This window comes from Aspergillus brunneoviolaceus (genome assembly GCF_003184695.1).
Source record: "Aspergillus brunneoviolaceus CBS 621.78 unplaced genomic scaffold BO95scaffold_93, whole genome shotgun sequence".
Taxonomy (NCBI): Eukaryota; Fungi; Ascomycota; class Eurotiomycetes; order Eurotiales; family Aspergillaceae; genus Aspergillus; species Aspergillus brunneoviolaceus.
The window spans coordinates 108,414-127,378 of record NW_020290823.1 but is presented as its reverse complement, the minus strand read 5'-3'; the positions used below and the strand labels follow the sequence as shown (position 1 = coordinate 127,378).

Sequence of the window (18,965 nt, the reverse complement as noted above, 5' to 3'; positions counted from 1 at the left end):
TATTCACTAAGTTGTTTTTACTCTCTCACCCAACGCTCTTGCCTCCTTTGTGTGACGGTTCGTCATATCGTAACAATGGCTGTCTCAGTCCTGGGCAAGCGCCGACGGGGTGCCATCGAGACAGAAGGTACGTTGACTTGCTTTCCTCAGCGGAGTTCACTATCAACTTCCTTGTCTAATCAATTTTTCTCTATAGCTCCTCAATTGCTACTTCGCAGTGGAAGCAAGCGCCGAGCACAGCCGCCCCGCATCCGTGAAGAACCCGAATCCACTGCATTACAAACACGACAGCTTCGTTCGAGGACAATCGACAATAGCATTGCCGATCCGCAAGAGAACCGAAGCCCCAAGAAATTAGAATCTTCTACGGACCATACCTCAGACCGCAGCTTGAGGGAAAACAAGATCGTTTCACCTGTCAAGCTTTCACCAGTCAAGCGCAATGCTACTACGGATCCTATCAATGGTTAGTCGACCGGAGCAGCAATGTCCAAGGCCACTGCTGACGGAATATAGACGAAAACTCAACACCAGTCGAATTCAAGACTCCTTCGAAGTCGAGATTTCGGGATGCACTCGACTCCCCGCCGGTCACACCAAAACACCGCGTTCAGGTTGGCGCAAAACCGTCGACGCCACGTACTCCCCGCCATGCAACCACTCCTACAACTGCTACCACCGCACAGACTGTCTATACGCAAGCAAGACAATTGTTTGCACGAGGCGCATCATCTACGCGGATCGTTGGCAGGGAGGCTGAACGGGAAAAGCTTCGCGATTTCATACAGGACAGCCTGCACACTCGCACAGGTGGCTGCTTGTATGTGAGCGGTCCTCCTGGTACCGGAAAAAGTGCATTGGTTCAGGAAGTGTGTAATGGGATGGACCTGCAATCAGCCAAGGTTACACACATTAATTGTGCGAGCATGCGAGCCGCCCGTGATGTTTACAGCAAGCTTATCGAGGATCTTTGCGATGACTCTGAGGTGTTTAAAAAGAGCGAGGCGGACCGGCTACGAATCATGTTCACATCGAACAAGAAACAGAACGATTTATATTTCGTGACCCTGGACGAGATTGACCATCTCCTCACTGTGGACGCTGGCATTTTGCAGTCCCTATTCGAGTGGTCTCTACAGAGCGAGTCGAAACTTATGCTCATTGGGATTGCAAATGCACTTGATTTAACTGACAGGTCGTTGCCCCAGCTGAAAGCCAAGAATCTCAAGCCACGTCTGCTCCCATTTCTGCCTTATAATGCGGCTCAAATTGCTGGAGTCATTACTGGTCGACTTCGTTCCCTGCTTCCGGAGGGTCACAGTGCAGATCCAAACTTCATCCCATTTGTCCAGCCCGCAGCGATCCAGCTGTGCTCGAAGAAGGTGGCCTCGCAGACTGGCGACCTACGCAAGGCATTTGAGCTGATCAAGCGCGCCATCGATCTTGTGGAACAAGAAACCCTGCAGAAGCTCGAGAAGCAAGATGCCGCGTCTGGCACTCAAAACCAAACTATTCTCGTTGAGAACAATAATCTCTCATCCATCAGCAAATGCTCACCACCTTTCCAGAAGTCTATGAAGGCCTACACCCCCCTCACCGCACCACGAGCGAGCATCGCCCATGTGGCGCGCATCACTTCCTCTGCTTTCGGTCAGGGCACCGTGCAAAGACTTCAGGGTATCAATCTTCAACAGAAAGCCGCAATCTGTGTATTGATCGCTCTGGATCGGCGCCGTCGAGAGACAGAAATCCCAGGTACTCCATCCAAAAACAAAAATGTGGCTCCCACGGTCAAGCAGGTCTATGATGCGTATTGCGTCCTGTGTCGGAAAGACAATCTTCTGCACCCTCTCACATCGACGGAATTCAAGGATGTGCTTAGCAATCTGGAAACCATGGGTCTCGTGGGCGAACACCAAGGCCGCGGTCGAGGTGGCACAGTCGCTGGCGGAACAGACATTCGACGTTCTCCCTCTAAGCATGGAGCTGGTCCCATGACTCCTAGTCGAGCGCTGGACGAGCAATGCCTCGTATGCTTCGTTTCTCAGAAGGAGATCGAGAGCCAAATCGCTGGACCCGGGGAGGGCATCCTCCGCAGGCTGCTTTTAGGTCAAGCCTAAAACTTCATCAACATTCTGCATTTCTGAGCGTTTGGCCACCTGGCCTTCATTGCATTTTTGCATTGCACCGACTTATTATGTCTTGGTTATCGGTGCATTGGACCCCGTACAAACATTTCATCACTCATATCTGGGATTAGCACAGCACACACAGCATGGCACAGCACGGCACGGAACATACCTCATAGCGTTGTATACTTAGTTTACTTGGCACTATAATTCAGGGAAAAATACAATCAAAATTCATCTTACTTGCAGTTCTCCTTTGACGGAATATTCTACATTGGGATTCTATCTGCAAACTAGACGGTGCATGTCACACGCGGGGACTGTCCGAGGATAAATCCGAGACAATGCACGGAAGTGGATATTTCGCGAACACATGATAAAATCATGAAAACACAGCAGGCATAGATAGATTGATCGATCGATGGAAGGAAAGAAACAAAGATAGATAAATGGAATGGGAGCACTATGTATACACCAAAGATAGAATAAACATACGAAGATGTTGGGTATGTCAGAGGAAGAAAAGAAGCAGAAGCAGGATTGCAAAGGAACCTCAGGCAGAGGGAGCGGGATGTCGACTCTCGAGCGGGATACAATCGAGGATGCACGAAGCAAACAGTAAGAACACAGAGGAAAGGAGAAGTGGCGAAGAAAGACTGCTGACTAGGTAGGTAGTCCTTGGGCCTAAGGCTTTCTTGGCTGATAAGACCGGCTCTCAGATCCGAGAAAGAGGCCAAGGTAACTGAGGTCAGCAGACACACATCATGCGTAGACTCCTCTCACTTTATGTTGCTTCACCATCCTTATTTCTCAGAATGGGGTGGAGCACCATAACGATCTGTTCCCGGCAGACTAGTAGAGTATAGTCGTTGGTGGCTGCTAGTCCCTCCCCAATCCACTGTCATGATGAGAGAACCTCAAGCAAGACATGCGACAACGTTCAAGACGTTCAGGTCATATGAGTCAATCAGTCAGTTAGTGAGTGCATCCACACATCACGTGAGTCGCGTTTAGTCATCGTCCATTGGCTTGTCCTCCAAAGTAACACCTTTGGGCTCGTTCTCGATGGTTGCCAGGCTGCTGCGCTTGCTGTCAGATCCATTCTCGCTGTTCACCGCGATGGGAAAGCTGGAACGATTGCCAAGACCGGGTTTGCGGTTGAACATGACACTGGAGAGGGGGATCGAAGTGCGCTTTTCGGCTTCCTGGGTGGGAGTGGCAGCGGTCACGGGGCTCATGGATCCATCTGATCCTGCGACCGGAGGAGGACTCGAAGTTCCAGATCCGGAGCTGGCACTGACGGCGGGAAAGTCATCCGCAGCACCGTTGGTCTCAAGAGCTTCTGAGTTGTCGATGTTCACGCTGCTCATTTTCTCGGCAGCTGTAGGAGATTCCATGTTGGTGGGAACGTCGAGGCTATTACGGAGGTTGGTTCTCCGCTCGGTAGGGCTCGTGACGTTGACGGGGAAACGCCCGGCCTCTGAAGCACCGCTAGAACGATCCCGACGGTGCTTCCGTGGGGGGTTGGGGCTGTGGGCGCGGCTGCGGTCGACAATGGCGCGGTTCCGCGCTTCCATGGCTGCGCGTCGATTGCTCTCATCGGTGCTAATAGCACGGGGGCGATTGCTGGTGCCACTGATCCCGAGAGCGCTCGATTGGCGCTTAAGCTCGCCGAAAATAGCATCTTTGTGAGCGAACAGGTCACGGATTAGACGATAGCTATGGCGCTCATTCATCGTAAGGCTGCTCTCCATGCGGGGGCGGAGAATGCAAGGGGAGAGCGCTTGGGCAAGAGAAGATACATAAGCTTCGTCGGCAGACGTCAGGTCTATCAAACGCGTGAAATGGGTCATAATGGCGTCAAGTGTGGCGATGTTATTGAGACGGAGTTGGCCGAGTGTGCTTTGAAGAACTTTGATGCGGCCTTCCTCTGTGGTCTCATGGGCGGTGGTGGAATAAATTGTCTTAACAATTTCATAAACTTGAGAAGAAACGAGCGAATCTGATTCATGTTAATGCGAATCAGATGGTGAGACGAGATGGATACGAACCTGGCAATTCAAGAAGATACAACTTCAAGACGCTGGCAATGATAGGAATCTCGTATTTCTCGAGCACTTCGTTGTAGTCCGCTCTGCTGTTGTTCAGTGCATTCCGCAAATGGTGCGTTGCCGCTAAAGGTACATCATAGAGCCATATCGCACGTCGGGCCTCGTCACCCTCCAATTCAGGGTAACCTATATTTTTGGTCAGTCACTTTCCAAGAGGACGACGTCAATACTGCAGCGCTCTTACGGTTGTCAAGATAAGTGAGGATAGTCGTTACAATAATTGGAACCCGCTTGCGATCGGCTCTTGCTCTAGCCTCGAGATCAACACCGAAGTTCTGATCTAGATGCAGATTAGATCTCAGCTGCCCAGACGGTTTACGAAGAACGGGGTCTTCTACATACCTTCCACGGAGCCGTAGTAGTTTTCGTAAGCCTGTACGCGGGGGACAAAACCGCCGGTCCGGTAGTTCTCCAGAAGGTATCTAAGATCTCCGAGGGGCTGAATAGTCTCCTGGTACAGCATCATGTGATCCACCGTGCTCTGCAGGTTAGGAATCACGTTGCTGATTGCCCCAGAGAAATCTAGGATTACGGCTTTGATTGCCTTGAGACGGTCCAATTCGCACTGCTCCATAAAGCGCAGATTCTCAACAATCTCCTCCTCGAGCTTGCATCTGATCAGGTCAAGTCGCCGCACAGCAGCCTTGTACCGTTCATCAGCCTCGCGGGCCTCTCTGCGCAACTTTTCCGCTGGCGTTTCGTTCGGGTATTGGTTATTCAGCGGGTTCCACCCGGCGAGCATCTCGGATACAGAAGACAGGGGGGAGTCACTGCCATCTTCGCTGGAGGCGATAGAAGTGACCCGCATCAGAGGCTTTTTCTTGTCGGGAATGCCTGTGACTTGGAAGACTTTTGGGCGCCACTGATAACGCATCTTAGAGCTATTGGCAAACGTGCTGCCCATGTTTCCCACGAGCCTAAGAAACCCGTTGTCGACAAGGTCCTGGCCGATTCTTTCACAATAGCTGATGCTGGTTCCGTTCAGATACTTCTGAATATAGTCGACGATGTCGGCACCGGTCGATGTGTTCTGATAGGTTCCAATGATGGGCACTTTGACATCGCCTACTTTGATCGTTTCCAGCATGTGTATCAACAGCTTCTTCAGGTCCTCGGGAGGATAGATGCGATCGCCGATTTCGACCGGCTCTTCTTCCTCTCCCTCTTCTTCCGGCAAGACGATCTTGGGAGTGGGCTTGATTTTGGGACTGGTCTCGGGGCCTTGGAAAGCAAGCTTGTTCTCTTCCTCCAAATCCTCCACAACACGGCACTTGTTGAAGTAGTGGCTCCGCAGTTTCTTGACCAATTCGACCTGCTTCGTATGTTCCTTGATGCGGGCCTGCAAATCATCGTGAGAGTTCTGTATCCGCGCCTCATGTTGGTCGCACCAGCGGCGGAACGGCGACACGACCAATTCCCGAATGTTGGACGCGATTTTCTGGTGGTTCTTGGACGCCTCGACCATTTCCGTGCGAACACCTTCATAAGCCTGCAGAGAAAGATGGCAACCCCGCATTAGTACTCGCATAGACATGAAAGACCTAGTCTTAACTCTCCGGTCCGCTTACCTTTCTCACGCTCGCCCCGTCGTCCTTCGCAAACCCTGTTGGTGTCACCCGGTCGACGGCCGGCGCAATGTCCCCAAGTTTAAAGCCATACATGTCCTCCGCGTCCGCGCGCATCGAGGCAATAGTCAGAATTTGTTTGTTTTCCACCGCGCCCTGCTGGAGTTTGCCGTAGAGTACCCCCAGACCTGTGGCGTAATCTGGGGTCCAAAACGAATCTGCGAAGCCAGGCATTGTGAAGCAAGATCGGCGACCGACAAACGAGCAATGAATTGAGTTCCTGGTCTCGCCTAAGGTGCTGCAATGATACGCAAAGGTACTTGTTCGAAGTCGGCAAGTCTCCCAAGGTAGAGATGATCGGTCGTCGTCGCCAGCAGAAGGCGACCGGGTTAAACAAACTAGAGGCGCAACGGTAACTGTACACAAGGACCGTGGAGAAAGCGAAAAGAGAAGTAAGAAAACGACCGGCTTGAGCGCAACCAATATAGCTGAAGGTTTCGACGATCCCTAAGGTGGCACGGAGGAGCTGCGAAGAGACATAGGCTCGGGGAGAGGGGAGGAGGGGGGAAACAAGTATGCGAGAGCGGCTACAGAAGACGACAGCCTAGAATTCGGGGGGGAGAAGGTGGGATGAATGCAGCGCCAATGGAGAGCAGTGATGCAGTAGATAATAACGAAGAGAGAAGAGATAGAGGGAAAAAGAAAATACGATATGCTCTAGAAGAGAGGCAATTGTTTTGTCAGGGAAGGAGAGGTGAAAGGAAGAGAAGTAAAACCGGGAGGAAGAAACAATGATGATGATGATGATGGGATGAATATTTCGAGATTCCAGAGGATAAGTTAGACTAGAGAGAGAGAGAGAGGTTCGGTCGGGCCTTGGGCTCTCCATCCGTCATTATGGAGGGCGACGGTGTAGGTACTGGGTACGGTAATTTACATGTAAGTTTTCAACACTACTACCGATTAGTGCAGGAATAAGGAGTACGTACCAAGCTGAAACCACGTTAAATAAAAGGCCCTATAGAAAAAAGTGACTGGGCAGGGCTGGTCAAGTCAACTCTACTACTAAGGTCTACGTAACTCTTGGTTACTATGGAGTACAGTCCGCACTAGACCATTGCCGCCCGCCTTTTTTCCCAGTCTCCTCCTCAGCCTCGCTTTATCCCTCACGTGTTGCGTGCTTTGCTGGCTAGGAATAGGTAGTCTAAGTTATTAGTAGAGAACTGCTGTTGTTCTGCTGTTGCTCTGCTGTTGCTCTGCTGTTGCTGGAAAAGTGGCTACTATTTTTGGTCTCCCCGTCACGGTTAATTATTACCGTTGTCTTAGATTGATTTCCCAACAATCTCACATGGCCCCCCCTTCCCGTAAGTGACCATGGTATAAATAGGCATAGTCTGCTGTCCGATCATTGCCCGAGTGAGGTTGGCATCCAACCCTCCTCCACTAATACCCGGTGTGTTCATTCGCTACTGACGGAGGACCAGAAAGACACCAATTTCTCCTGCCGCCAAGACCACAGAACAGACCACCTCCCTCAATTTTGAGATTTCAAATGACAGACAGTCTTGAACGCGAAAGTAAGTCGCTTCATTCCGCTCGCTTCTACAACTCATAGTCCATGTACCTTGCGCAAGATATCAATTCGAGTCGAATTGTATTTGACCCTGAAGATGGTTTAAAACACCAAGACGCATCAGATGCTCTCATCTATACAAGTGAGGGAAAGAAACATTATCGTTATGGTACACAAAGTTCAGGCACGTAAGGTATCATGATATTAAGGCGCCCGCGTATGTCCAATGTCTGACTGGCAACACTTCAACCTAACAGAAAAACTTGTAAACCTTCTTCCAAGCTGGCCAGGACGCCTGTTCGGCCTGTTCCTGCTCAATAAGATACTGGATATCCAAGTCACGTCGACCAGTCTGCAGGTCCATGTCTTTGGCGCGGATAAAGGGAGTCTTGTACCACAGTTTGTAAGGGATGTAAAATGCCAGCACGACAGGCGCGGCGAGGTAGGCCGAGAAGAAGTTTTCGACCAATGCCGAGGCAGTCATACTCGCATATCCGGTAGGCGCGAACCCAACCCAGAACTGGGCTACCAAAACCAGGCAGTTGAAAGCGAATCCGACCCAGGATCCGATCACTCCAGGTTGAGACCGGAAAGCAAGTTCGTTCAGACTATGTCCCTGGATTTTCCAAGCACGACGGAAGCGGATATGGCACAAACAGATTGAACCCCAAGTGAAGATGGACGAGAGACCAGAAATCGCCATCATCCAAGAGAACGCTTCGGACTGCTTCGAAGACGCGGCCAAGAATCCAAGTGCACCCAGCGACGAAGCAATCAGGAGGGACCAGAGAGGACGACCCTTACGGTCGATGTAACCCAGGAACTTTGGGGCTTGTCCCTGTTCAGCCAGGGCTGCTAACGTTCTCGAAGAACCGTAGACCGAGGCGTTACCAACTGACAGCACGGCGATCATGATCACAACATTCATGACAGAGGGCAGTCCAGATATACCGGCTTTCTTGATGGCGATAACGAAGGGCGATGCCTTAGCGTCGGCGCTGGATGACCCGCTAAGGAGCATGTCATCGGTGTAAGGGACCAGTAAGCCGACCAGCAGAAGCGACAAGATATAGAACAAGGTGATACGCCAGAATACTTGCTTGATGGCAGTCGGGAGGGACTTGCGAGGATTGGCGGTCTCGGCTGCCGCAAGACCAACCAGCTCAGTGCCGGCAAATGCGAACGCAGCATTGACGAAGACACTGCAAAGACCCTTGAATCCGTTATGGAAAGCACCCGGGTTATGCCAATAGCGTGCACCGATATAGCCACCGTTGGGGCCACCACCACAATCCAAAATGATGCCAAGGATGCTTATTCAAGTCAGTCGGATGATTTCCAGGATTCCCGTAAGAGAAATGCGCTCAGGTCACTCACATAAAGCCAATAACCGCAAGGACCTTGACAATCGAGAAGACGAACTCAGCTTCTCCATAGCCCTTGACACCGAATAGATTGATTGCGACGATCAAGACCCAAAAGATGGCGACCCAGGCAGCACTCGAGATACTCGAGTTCCAGTAGTTGACGGTCATGGAAGCAGCGACAATTTCGGTCGGCAGAACCACCAACCATTGCAGAGCATAGTTCCAACCCATGGCGAAGCCCCAGGCGGGATCAATAAAGCGAGTGGAGTAGTGGGAGAAGGAACCAGCGACAGGAAACAAAACGGCCATTTCACCCAGCGCGTGCACGGTACAGTAAAGCATGCAGCCGATCAACGCGTAAGCAATCAGAACCGATGCAGGACCACCCGCAGCCAAAACTGATCCGGATCCGACGAAGAGACCAGTACCTGAGGAACAGGTGAGCCATCTATGCAAGAACCAGGGGCCATATAGGGGTACATACCAATTGAGCCACCGATAGCGATCATCTGAAGGTGACGGCCTTTAAGCTTGCGCTGCAGAGGGGATTGAGCAGTCTTCCGTGCAGCTTCCTCGATATCGAATGCCGATCCATCGGCACCCGAGTGCTCGGCGGCCGTCACTTGTGCATTAGGATCTCTCTTGAAACTGTCCCAGATTCTTTGACCAAAGCTTCCTTTAGTTGTCTCGGTCTCTCCATAGGACGGCGGAGGGTCGGCGGCCGAGGAGGCCTCGGGTTTGGATTCATATTTCGGCTCCATGAAATCTTTCTCCATGGCTGAAAGGGTAAGAGTAGAGTATGGTTTCGCACAAGGCACTAGGAACTCAGTAGGGCAGCAAGCTTGCACAATTAGAAAGAGACTTTCAGTATGGGAAGGTCGAGGTCGAGGAAGAGAAGAAGGAGAAGAAACAAGATAAGGTGATAGTGATTGTGCAGAGCAGCTGCTGGCGTATTTGAGTGCTAGGCTACGATGAGTGAATGTGTGTTACTGAGCCACTCCGGCGAGCCACGCTAATCCGAGGCACAATGTGTTGGACTGCCTGCTGCGATCACAACAGAGCAATGCTAGCGGGGGTGCAAAGAGGGATCAGAGGAGGGGGAAGAATTAAGAAGCTCGGAAGCCCTCATGGATTGACATGGGATGCCAGCCAGTATTTAAATGGGGAAGATCAGCCTTCAGAGCGCAGTGAGATGGAACAAATGAATAAACGCTGCCTAGCTAGTCTGGCTTAATTGACTGACATCCATGCTTTCGGGGGTAATTATCCACCATCAATCAGCATGGAGAAGGAAGAGGAGGGGTGGGCCAGATTATTGCATTGCAAGCATTGATACGGTATACCTCCCTGTCTACCTACCATCCATGTGGCCGAGCCAAACGGGCAGGAAACTCTCTGGGTTCGGAACCTTGAAGTGGGACCAGTCTGGGGGAAGCTAGACTACAAGAGGGGCCTTATTTACTGTCAATTCACTAAAATTGATGGTGGCTAGGCCACTGTAGGTGGTGGTGCGTGGTGCATCCGATTGATATTCTGGGGGAGTATCTTGTGAATCTCTTGATTTCATGAACGGGGTTGATTGCCACCTTATGATTGAGCATGCCTGCATCTTGATTGGCTGCCATCTGCAGCATTATTCACCGTTACTTTTTGCTTGACAATTAGGATTGATAAGTGCGCAGTTACCAGCAGCTGACTTGCTAATCACAATCAGCCACACGACATGGGAAGGAAACCTTTCATACCGGACTAGTCCCAACCATGACTAGCCCGCCCGGAGTCCCCATAGCCACTTATCAGTGGGTATCTACGGAGTATCCCACCACTAGTTAACTACTAGGTACCTACTGGGTAATTTACGCCGTAGTTACTACGTACCTTCTGCTATGCCCCATAGGTAGGTACAGTTCATCTTGCGTTGCTATTTGGTAGTTTATCTTGTCCTCTTTGTTCATTATCATCTCGAGTGTTATAGTTCCACTGGATGAAATAGCTCTCTAACTTACAATATGATCAAAGCCTCAACCAAGCTCCACATTCAGATGCAAAACAGCATTTCAAGTGCCCAGAATCAGCGCCGAAACAGCAGCAGCTGACCTTGGTTCCGCCACTGAAGCCCTGGTCCTCTCCGAGCTACTACGTATGTAATAACTTCGTCCTTAAGGTTCCAACGCCACTGCTAGTGCAGAACTTCCGAACCAATAGCCAAAGGTGGCATCATCCTTCCCAATAAGTACACACCCACCTACGACTTAAGAAGAAGTCAGTCAATCGTGGTGTGATAGTTATGATGAATTGGTTGTAGGCAATTTTGCCTACAGTCAACACGTGTGCTGCTGCAAGTAAGTAAAGTTGGGTTTCATGGCCAGGGTCTTTCAAGTGGAGTCTCTCTTATCTATGAAGTCTAAGCAGGCGATTGATAGCTATCGGGTTTATCATTATCAATGGCCGCTATCTCTGGATTTCCTGATAATTGATTTTCTTTTTCTTTTCTTTCTTCTCCCCCTGATAGAAAATCATGCCTACATCACATCGCATCATTGGAATGTGTCTAGAAGCCCCTCCGCGTGCTTACGCGCCTCCATCCTTCCTAGAATATGTCCGACGGTAAACGGACTTCATCCCTCAGGCATGCAGCTACCTACCCGAAATTTAATTCACGCAGCGAAGCGAGAGCCAATCAAGGAGCTGGAAGGCAAATGTTTGATAAGAGGTTAGCCTCGGTACTCCTGGGGACTGTTCAGTCAAAGGCCTGGTGCTCATCTCTCGAGTCTCTGCCTGCAGTTCCTTCTGCCACATCCAGCAGATAGCTGCGTGTATATGTTACCTTGACTTTCAGATTGTTATGTCACCATTAAACAATGAACAGTACACATATACCCGTATCTTTGTGTATGCTGTCTCCTGTGAGAAGATCATCACCAACCTCCAGAAATGCGATCAGAGGCTTATGGTCGCTGCGGGTGGCTGACGTACACTCCTTTTTGACAATCCCTGTTCTGTAGATCTACGGAGTACAACGGAGATACCTCCCTGCGTGGTGACTGTCACCATCTTCCACCTCTTATTCCAATTGTCTTCTTCGTCTTGTTCTCGAAGTTCTCGAAAGTCCCGAAGGATCGAGTCTGTCTTGTCGCGAACCCTGATCCGGCAAAAATCGCCTAAGCTGGAGGTCGATTCGCACACTTCCCCCTGTCATGGCGACGGAGGTCAATGTAGAGAAGGGTTAGTGTCAACCGGTTAGGTAGAATCCTTCTCCCGCGGCCAGGGTTGACTGCTCACGGCAGCGAAACCAAACTGTCGTTCAGTATTGTTGCTGTGGCTTTTGAGCCAAACATCCCACTTGTGCATGGGTGGTGTTACACTCATCTGGCCAAACCATGAAAGGAACGAAACTGAGGAGGATGGTGTGACCCTGCTCCCCTCCGTCCTCGTAATGCAACCGCAGATACCCGCTCGACTCATCTTCCGAGTTCTTTTTGGAGGAGAATGAAGTCAATGGAGACACGCCTAGCCAGGTTTCTGCTCGTCTTGTAGCTTTATCAGGGCGGTTGGGACGCCAGATTGTTGATGAGATCGAGCAAATCATCGCAGCTACAGGACCGGGCCGGGCATCAGGCTGTGGCTTTCGCTAGCCGGTCTTGCAGAATGAACCAATACGTGATGGTTGCAGCCAAGGAGGACATCAGCCTTACACTGCTGCAGTATACCCTGTTGACTGAGACATGTAGTGTCACAAGAAAACGGGTTGACGACGGGTCATGATGCTGGGATGTTCGGCACGTGAAGAAAGAGGAGCAATTCTCAGACACTAGCATCATTGGCTAAATAATACTTTTGGAGAACGACCCAACGGCTGCACATCGACAGGTGAATTCGCCGCCCATTTTCAATATGGCACAGAAAAGAGAAGAGGTGAATACGACTACTAGTAGGGTAGAGGCTTGTCTCAACCCGAGTCTAGCCATCTGTGGAAATACCAGGACGACACTCACACAAAACTTACCACACCTTGGGTGGTGTCAGTCCCTTGGCCCTGATATACTTTCGCGCGATGTTACCTTAGTTTACACTGAGCGAGCCCGGGCAACGGAGCCTGCGGCATCCCCGAAAGCCAATTATCGATCGCGAACTGTGCCTCCGGGAGAAGCCCAGCCTCCGAGCAACCTGACCCTCCCCTGGTGGCTGCATACCTCCGCGCAGCCTTTATAAGTAACTAATTAAACGTGAACATAGATGATATAAGCTTGTTAAACAATGCAAGCTGTGCAGCTACAGTCATGACAGATAGTTACTAACTAATACTGACTATCAGCCCATGCTGCCGGTCGTTGGGGGCGGTCTTGATCTCTAACACCGAGAACCGGCGAGCGGTTTAGCCCTTTGCACTTAACTCGAAACTCGAAGTCGGGCCAACCTCCGATCGGACTCGGAGTCGCCGGTTCACTTTTCACTTTTCACTTTTCACTTTTCAATCTGCCAACCTCATTCAAACTCATCCGACGTTGAGTTTGGGGACAGACGGCCATTTAGGGTTATCTCCTTAATGCGGGCGGGCGGGCAATGGGTGAAAATGCGGGGAAAGAGCCGAAGCTATTACCTAACAGTTTCCACTCGGCCCCAGTCGGTGGGAAATATCTGGGGTAGCTGACACTTAAGTTTGCTTCCAAGAATCTCTCTGTTCTCATTTCTTCCGCAGTCATGCAGTTGGTCTGGTCCACTGGCGATACGAAGATTTGTTCTTGGACGGGCACTCTCAGGGGACTGACCAGAAAGGGATCAACCTCTTTGAATGATGTTCATCTGGTTGCTCGAATTATGAATTACGATCTATCCATCGTATCCTGACATCACTCATTAGTCGGCTTGAGTTCTCGTCTTGGCTATCGAGGGCGTAAGACTGAACCATGTTATACTTCCTTCTTCCCCTCATATTTTCTTTTACCTCGGTTCAAGAGTCACCCTCGCTGAATGTTGCAGGCAGCAGTAACCGCCTAAGAGATAATCTATCGACCGCAGCCTGACACTCTGATCTCTACTCCCTTTGATAGCCCGGGTCAACGAAAGTCGATTTGGGGAGAAAAAGACAAATGAAGTACATCCCCGGTGATTGAATGCAGGGAATCGAATCACAACCTCGGCGCGGGTCTTGTCATTGCATAAAGACTGGACTGGGCCCTGATAAAACCGGGTCATCTGTTGAAATCACGGTCGCGTGATGCACTTCAGATACACGAATGTCGACTACTCATGGATGAACAGGTTGCTCACGAAACTAGAAGGATTCGGACAATTGGAGCGCGGTTAAATCAAGCTAGCAACTTGTTTGAGCAAGCGCTGAATTCAGACAAAGCCCCCAAATGCTGGTCAGTTCTATACTGATCCGAAAAAATCTTATCCAGGCGTGTCGATGCCACTTGAAGAGCATTCTGACCCGATCTCACACCAATATGCGACTGACGAACCCGTGCCTGTTTGCTTCGCTGATTGATAGATATGTACCTTTTGGAGAGGGCCATCTTGAATTGCCATAAGTCATGCATCTGCACATCGATTGCACGCCTGAAAAAAAAACAGGAGACAGATCCCCTCTTGACTGAATGGAGGGATGAAGAACGCCCTGCGAAGCTATTGGCCTTAAAAGACATGATTGGAATACAGTCATCAATATTCATTGGGTAATTAAAACAGAGCTTGAAATATCGTGAACATCATGAGGTTCATGAGCTACCAACTGGCCCTTCGCCTCCAGGAATCAACTGAGCAATCTTGTTAGCTTGGTGGACACGAAAGCAGGAAGGGCTCGCACCATGCAAACGTTATTGCCATTGAGCAATATCTTAGGGAGCTTAACTTGCGCACCAGAGTAGTCGCTGATAGCACTTAGTACGTAGATCGGACCATGTTCTGGTAGTTGCAGGGCGATTCAATGCGATGGCATGATGTAGCCAGAGCAGGATACGCAGTCGAAGACACTTACAATTCTGTCACGTCTTCCAAAACCATGTCTGAAAGAAAAATTAGATTATTGATACTAGTAGGACAGAAGAGAATTTGACCACTTACTGACGTAGTCATCAAATCCCAGCAATGTACCAGAGAACTCTGTTTGATAAGAAGTTAATCATTCTGTCTTCCGGGAAAGAAAGGAGGTTGCCGGCACCAACCCTTATCATTCTTCATAATAACCCAGATTCTAGAGCCGACACACTTGTCGATCAGCTCTAGTCCGAGGGTTAGCACGGTCACGTCAATGCATATCCATATAATTCAATGAATTACCAAGAGGAAGAAGTTGAGAAGCCATTATGAGAGGTTTCGGCCAACAGTGATACCAGATCGAGAAAAGTTGGTACAAAGCTCAAGAAGACCCCGAGGAAAGAAGGGAAAAAACGACAAAGGAGGAGTCTTCAGGGTTTTCACAGTACGACAGGAGCACAAGATACTTGATCTAGAAAACGACGCGGTGGGCGGAAACGGTCAGTGTTGAATCCATCCAGACAATCTTGGCATCTTCGCTGGAACTCGCGTTTATCCGGCCCGCTCACTCAACCCAATCAGGGAGCAAGTTGACTAACAATACCCGTGACGCCGCGGCGTGTTTCCCTTACCTACTGTACACCACCTTCTTTACTGAGGTTCTTCAGGTACCATATTTTACCGACTTTCATGGAAAGCAATCAACGTGTCTCTTTGGACACCGCCATTTTCAATGTAAATAGCTGAGACTTCAGTTCCCTTTTGGAATTCTTTGATCGACTGAAGCTTAAGAGCATGTTCTGGTTGAGCCTCGTCTAAATCCTCTTAATACGCACTAAGCGCCCTGCTATCACAAGGGACAAAACAGGAACCGCGCGTGGACAGCATTTCCACATTCTTTAGCCTTTCGGCCTCATAAGATGCTTGTCACTGCGTCGGCACTTACACGGTAGGTCGCACCCTTCTTCTACTCGTATCCTTGACCCCGATTGACCATAAATACAGGTTTACATCGCCAGACCAGGCTTTGTTGGCGGCAAGCTCAAGGTCGCTACGCAGGCCGTGCGCCCCGAGCCAGCAGCCAGGACCAAGCGTCTATACGGGCAGATTCTACGCCGCATTGGCGAAGCCAGCCTTGACCATGAATTCCCAACCAGAGACTAGTGGCCCCAAGCGACGCAGAACCCTGCCATGGTTTGACATATATAGTCGACCTTCAGTCTCTTCCAATGGAGCCCAGGGCTCATTTCAGGTGCCTTCAGGTGCCTCTTCCGTGTCTCGGATGGGGGTCTGGAACCATCAGGGGCGAAAGCCCAAGAGAACGTGCCTGGGAGAGATGAGGCGATCATATAGCTCAAATACATCGATCGCCTCAGATCTGGGGCCGCTCGGAACCCTGCAGAAGCCTGAGGCATCGACTTTTTTCAAGGGTCCTCAAAAAGGGCCATCCGCGTCAGTAGATCAGACCAGCAGCTGCCCCATGGATTCTATCAAGAGTCATTTTGCAGCCCAACAGCTTCAAAAGGACACAGCCGGGAACCCCATAACTCCGGATTTCTGGAGCCACAAATTACAAAAGAGCCCGGAAGGGAAAGACATTGTTGTGCACTATTGCAGGAGCTTAAAAAGTAGCGAGGATATCGCACAGCTTTTTCTAGAGGATGATCTCCTTGGGCTTGACCTGGAATGGAAGGCCTCGGCTTCGGCATGGAGCAGCATCCAAGACAACGTTTCGCTGATTCAGATCGCGAACCGCCACCGCATTGCGCTCTTTCACGTGGCACTGTTCAAGCCGGCAAGAGGAATCGCCGATCTTGTACCACCTACGCTGAAGCGTATTATCGAAGATCCAGCAATCACTAAAGCTGGCGTGTCGATCAAGGCGGACTGCACCCGTCTCCGAAAGTTTCTCAAAATAGACGCGCACGGGATTTTCGAGCTTAGCCATCTTCACAAGCTGATCAAATACTGCCAATCGAACCCAAAACTGATCAACAAACGACTGGTCAATCTGAGTGAACAGGTGGAGGAGCATTTCGGGCTACCCTTGCAAAAAGAAGAGACCGTGCGGTGCAGCGAGTGGACGGCGACCTTGAACTATCGCCAGGTCCAATGTGAGTGTCACTTGATCCTTGACCAAAGAAGATTTGAAAATAGCTGACGGGGCTCACGATAGATGCTGCGTCTGACCCATACGCGTGCGTCTGCTTATATGACAAGATGGACGCCAAACGGCAAGCGCTGGACCCCACGCCCCCTCTCCCTGCCCACGCCGAACTGAATATACCTATCCGGGTTGTGTGCAAAGCGCCTGTCACTGCCGACTTGGAAGAAGTCGAAGTAGTGCAACCCGGCGATGCTCCGGAAAACTCAAAGTGTACCATTTAATGACATAAAGTCCGTATATATATCAGGGAACAGATACGGTTCCTCTTTCTGAAAATAAACAGACCAGTGCCTCTCACCGCAACGTTTCAGGGATGTGCATTTGCATCATTTGCCCGTCATATCGGCATACTGTGATCGGATTACTGTTAGCCTGTCAAAAGGGAGCTATAAACGCAATACGTCCCTTAAACTTATATTAGGGAGGCATTGGGGATCTTCTACGAAGTATTCAGAGATGTATAGATGTGAGCCAGGACTTTGACAGATGGCTGCGATCCAAGCAGGAACTGTCAAAATATATCTCTAAATTGGAAGGGTATATTTGAAACAAGCAATTTGCAACGCTAAAACATGCCAAGAAAGCAGTATGCGACGGGACTAGGTGGGACGCCTCTTAGACTAGTACTACCCTCTCAAGGGTAGCACTTTAGACAGGAGGATCTCCTGGCGGCAGAGCGGGCACTCCGGCTTCTCGCGTACCCAGTCTCGAACACATGTCCAACAGAACACATGACCGCAAGTGGTAGCACTCGGATCTTTAAACAACTCTAGGCACAGGGTACATTTGCGCTGTTGGCCAGCCGGTATCCAGGGAACAGCGTTCGGGTCCTCGGCGAAGTCGTACCGGGCACGGCTAGCGGGCAAAAGCGGAAGCGAAGACGGATTCTCAACGGAGGTTATCGCCTTATCGCCTTGACCGCCAGCCGCTCTAGCGTCCGCTGCGTGAAGGTCCTGGTCCTCCTGCTGCAGGCCGACGGCCACCTTCTTGATGTGCAGAACTCCCTGAACTGCGATCTGCAGCACGAGAAGCACGCCCAGAACCTCGTAGCCTACCCGCTGCTCGTTCTCTTTGATCTTCTTGGTAAAAATATAACGCAGGCCCCAGAAGCGCTTCGAGAGGTGGTAGTAGGCGCCGGTGAAATAGAAGGTCGCGATGCTGACGGCGTAAATGGGCGACAACGACGTGATGGATTCGAGGTGCTCCAGGATATATCGCTGTATCCGCAGCTTGGTGAAGAAAGAGCCCGATTGGTCGCGCTGATCGTTTCGCGTGCTCTTGGTCTGGGCGTTCTTGACCTGCTGGCGGGCAACACTACGTTCGAGTTTGGCTCGCAATCGCTGTCGGAATGCGGGGAGGATCCGCTGAAGCGCCCACGGGAGTAGAATGCTGCTGAGGATGTATCCGACCCGCCGGGGGAGGGAAGGGAGTTGCAGTGTATCGTCCTCTAATTGGACCAGATCACAGTACTCCTCGCCCAATGTCCGATTCCCGATCAATGTGGTGAGGGAGAAATACAAGGTCTCGGTCAGTCGTTTGATGGCCTCGGAGTGCGTATGGGCGAATCGAGCCCCACGAAGGGAACGGGCGATGGATTGAGCTTGGTTGGTCAAGCTCGCGGAGAGAAAGACATCCTTCTCGTGAGAGCGGATGATATCCGGCGAGGTAGCGAAAGGGTAGAAGTGGCCCGAGGGACGTATGGAGGTAGTGGGAGCCGAGGCGGTGCTTATTGAGAGATTTTCGTCAGCCATTGTGAGAAGAGCGACCAGAGAGGACGATAAACAATGTGAAGTAAGTGGAGCGGAGCGCGAGGAGGAGAGAGGCTAGATAACCAGGGAGGTAATAAGGGAAAAGTCATCAGCTTGGCTTGAGATGATGGGTGTAGTAGTTAGCTATCGCGGAGCTCCGCCCGCGTACTGCATGTACGGAGTACGGAGTGGTGGATTGAAAGATACCTCGGCAGTGCTCACGTGATCTGACCGATGCAGCCAAAATTGGAAGCCAGCGCCAAGAAGCGCCGCTAGACCGAAAGCGGGACCCAGTACGCATCCTAAACCCGAGAAGCCGCGCGGAG

At 50.7% G+C, this 18,965-nt stretch overlaps 6 protein-coding genes across 6 annotated transcripts; 2 read left to right on the top strand and 4 right to left on the bottom strand.

The window, feature by feature from the left end:
- Window positions 1-75: 75 nt before the first annotated feature.
- BO95DRAFT_399854 (AAA family ATPase CDC6) lies at window positions 76-2,344 on the top strand (the record flags this gene model as incomplete). Its single annotated transcript, XM_025583831.1, has 4 exons — window positions 76-127; window positions 197-295; window positions 383-466; window positions 517-2,344. 4 exons carry the CDS (start codon window positions 76-78, stop codon window positions 2,118-2,120), a joined length of 1,839 nt encoding a protein of 612 aa, XP_025437249.1. The 3' UTR covers window positions 2,121-2,344.
- A 457-nt stretch (window positions 2,345-2,801) lies between these two features.
- BO95DRAFT_293513 (GTPase-activating protein RGD2) lies at window positions 2,802-6,224 on the bottom strand. Its single transcript, XM_025581727.1, has 5 exons — window positions 5,809-6,224; window positions 4,583-5,729; window positions 4,425-4,520; window positions 4,181-4,366; window positions 2,802-4,131 (listed from the first exon to the last, which is right to left on the bottom strand). Exons 1-5 carry the CDS (start codon window positions 6,037-6,039, stop codon window positions 3,140-3,142), a joined length of 2,652 nt encoding a protein of 883 aa, XP_025437248.1. The 5' UTR covers window positions 6,040-6,224; the 3' UTR covers window positions 2,802-3,139.
- Window positions 6,225-7,324: 1,100 nt separating this feature from the next.
- On the bottom strand, window positions 7,325-9,622 carry BO95DRAFT_293366 (amino acid permease GAP1). The gene is made up of 3 exons (XM_025581726.1): window positions 9,230-9,622; window positions 8,756-9,173; window positions 7,325-8,691 (listed from the first exon to the last, which is right to left on the bottom strand). Exons 1-3 carry the CDS (start codon window positions 9,519-9,521, stop codon window positions 7,629-7,631), a joined length of 1,773 nt encoding a protein of 590 aa, XP_025437247.1. The 5' UTR covers window positions 9,522-9,622; the 3' UTR covers window positions 7,325-7,628.
- Window positions 9,623-14,028: 4,406 nt separating this feature from the next.
- Window positions 14,029-15,222, bottom strand: BO95DRAFT_447648 (RNA-binding protein LSM5). The gene is made up of 6 exons (XM_025587677.1): window positions 15,028-15,222; window positions 14,913-14,969; window positions 14,812-14,850; window positions 14,726-14,753; window positions 14,555-14,618; window positions 14,029-14,504 (listed from the first exon to the last, which is right to left on the bottom strand). Exons 1-6 carry the CDS (start codon window positions 15,050-15,052, stop codon window positions 14,466-14,468), a joined length of 252 nt encoding a protein of 83 aa, XP_025437246.1. The 5' UTR covers window positions 15,053-15,222; the 3' UTR covers window positions 14,029-14,465.
- A 982-nt stretch (window positions 15,223-16,204) lies between these two features.
- BO95DRAFT_374869 (3'-5' exonuclease) lies at window positions 16,205-17,112 on the top strand (the record flags this gene model as incomplete). Its single annotated transcript, XM_025583121.1, has 2 exons — window positions 16,205-16,838; window positions 16,901-17,112. The coding sequence occupies 2 exons, from the start codon at window positions 16,205-16,207 to the stop codon at window positions 17,110-17,112; spliced, it is 846 nt and encodes a 281-aa protein (XP_025437245.1).
- Window positions 17,072-18,795, bottom strand: pex10 (ubiquitin-protein ligase peroxin 10). The gene has a single exon (XM_025587676.1). The coding sequence runs from the start codon at window positions 18,640-18,642 to the stop codon at window positions 17,518-17,520; it is 1,125 nt and encodes a 374-aa protein (XP_025437244.1). The 5' UTR covers window positions 18,643-18,795; the 3' UTR covers window positions 17,072-17,517.
- Window positions 18,796-18,965: the final 170 nt, after the last annotated feature.

Bases quoted from the DNA above. Each gene is read 5' to 3' on its own strand.
- BO95DRAFT_293513 (XM_025581727.1), bottom strand. From the start codon at position 6,039: ATGCCTGGCTTCGCAGATTCGTTTTGGACCCCAGATTACGCCACAGGT. The intron at 4,521-4,582 runs GTATGTAGAAGA...ATCTGCATCTAG, and splicing joins CTACTACGGCTCCGTGGAAG to ATCAGAACTTCGGTGTTGAT. The intron at 4,132-4,180 runs GTTCGTATCCAT...AACATGAATCAG, and splicing joins GTATCTTCTTGAATTGCCAG to ATTCGCTCGTTTCTTCTCAA.
- BO95DRAFT_293366 (XM_025581726.1), bottom strand. From the start codon at position 9,521: ATGGAGAAAGATTTCATGGAGCCGAAATATGAATCCAAACCCGAGGCC. The intron at 9,174-9,229 runs GTATGTACCCCT...CCTGTTCCTCAG, and splicing joins CGCTATCGGTGGCTCAATTG to GTACTGGTCTCTTCGTCGGA. The intron at 8,692-8,755 runs GTGAGTGACCTG...GACTTGAATAAG, and splicing joins CTTGCGGTTATTGGCTTTAT to CATCCTTGGCATCATTTTGG.
- BO95DRAFT_447648 (XM_025587677.1), bottom strand. From the start codon at position 15,052: ATGGCTTCTCAACTTCTTCCTCTTG. The intron at 14,970-15,027 runs GTAATTCATTGA...CCCTCGGACTAG, and splicing joins TTCTCAACTTCTTCCTCTTG to AGCTGATCGACAAGTGTGTC. The intron at 14,505-14,554 runs GTGCGAGCCCTT...AAGATTGCTCAG, and splicing joins ATGGCAATAACGTTTGCATG to TTGATTCCTGGAGGCGAAGG.
- pex10 (XM_025587676.1), bottom strand. From the start codon at position 18,642: ATGGCTGACGAAAATCTCTCAATAAGCACCGCCTCGGCTCCCACTACC.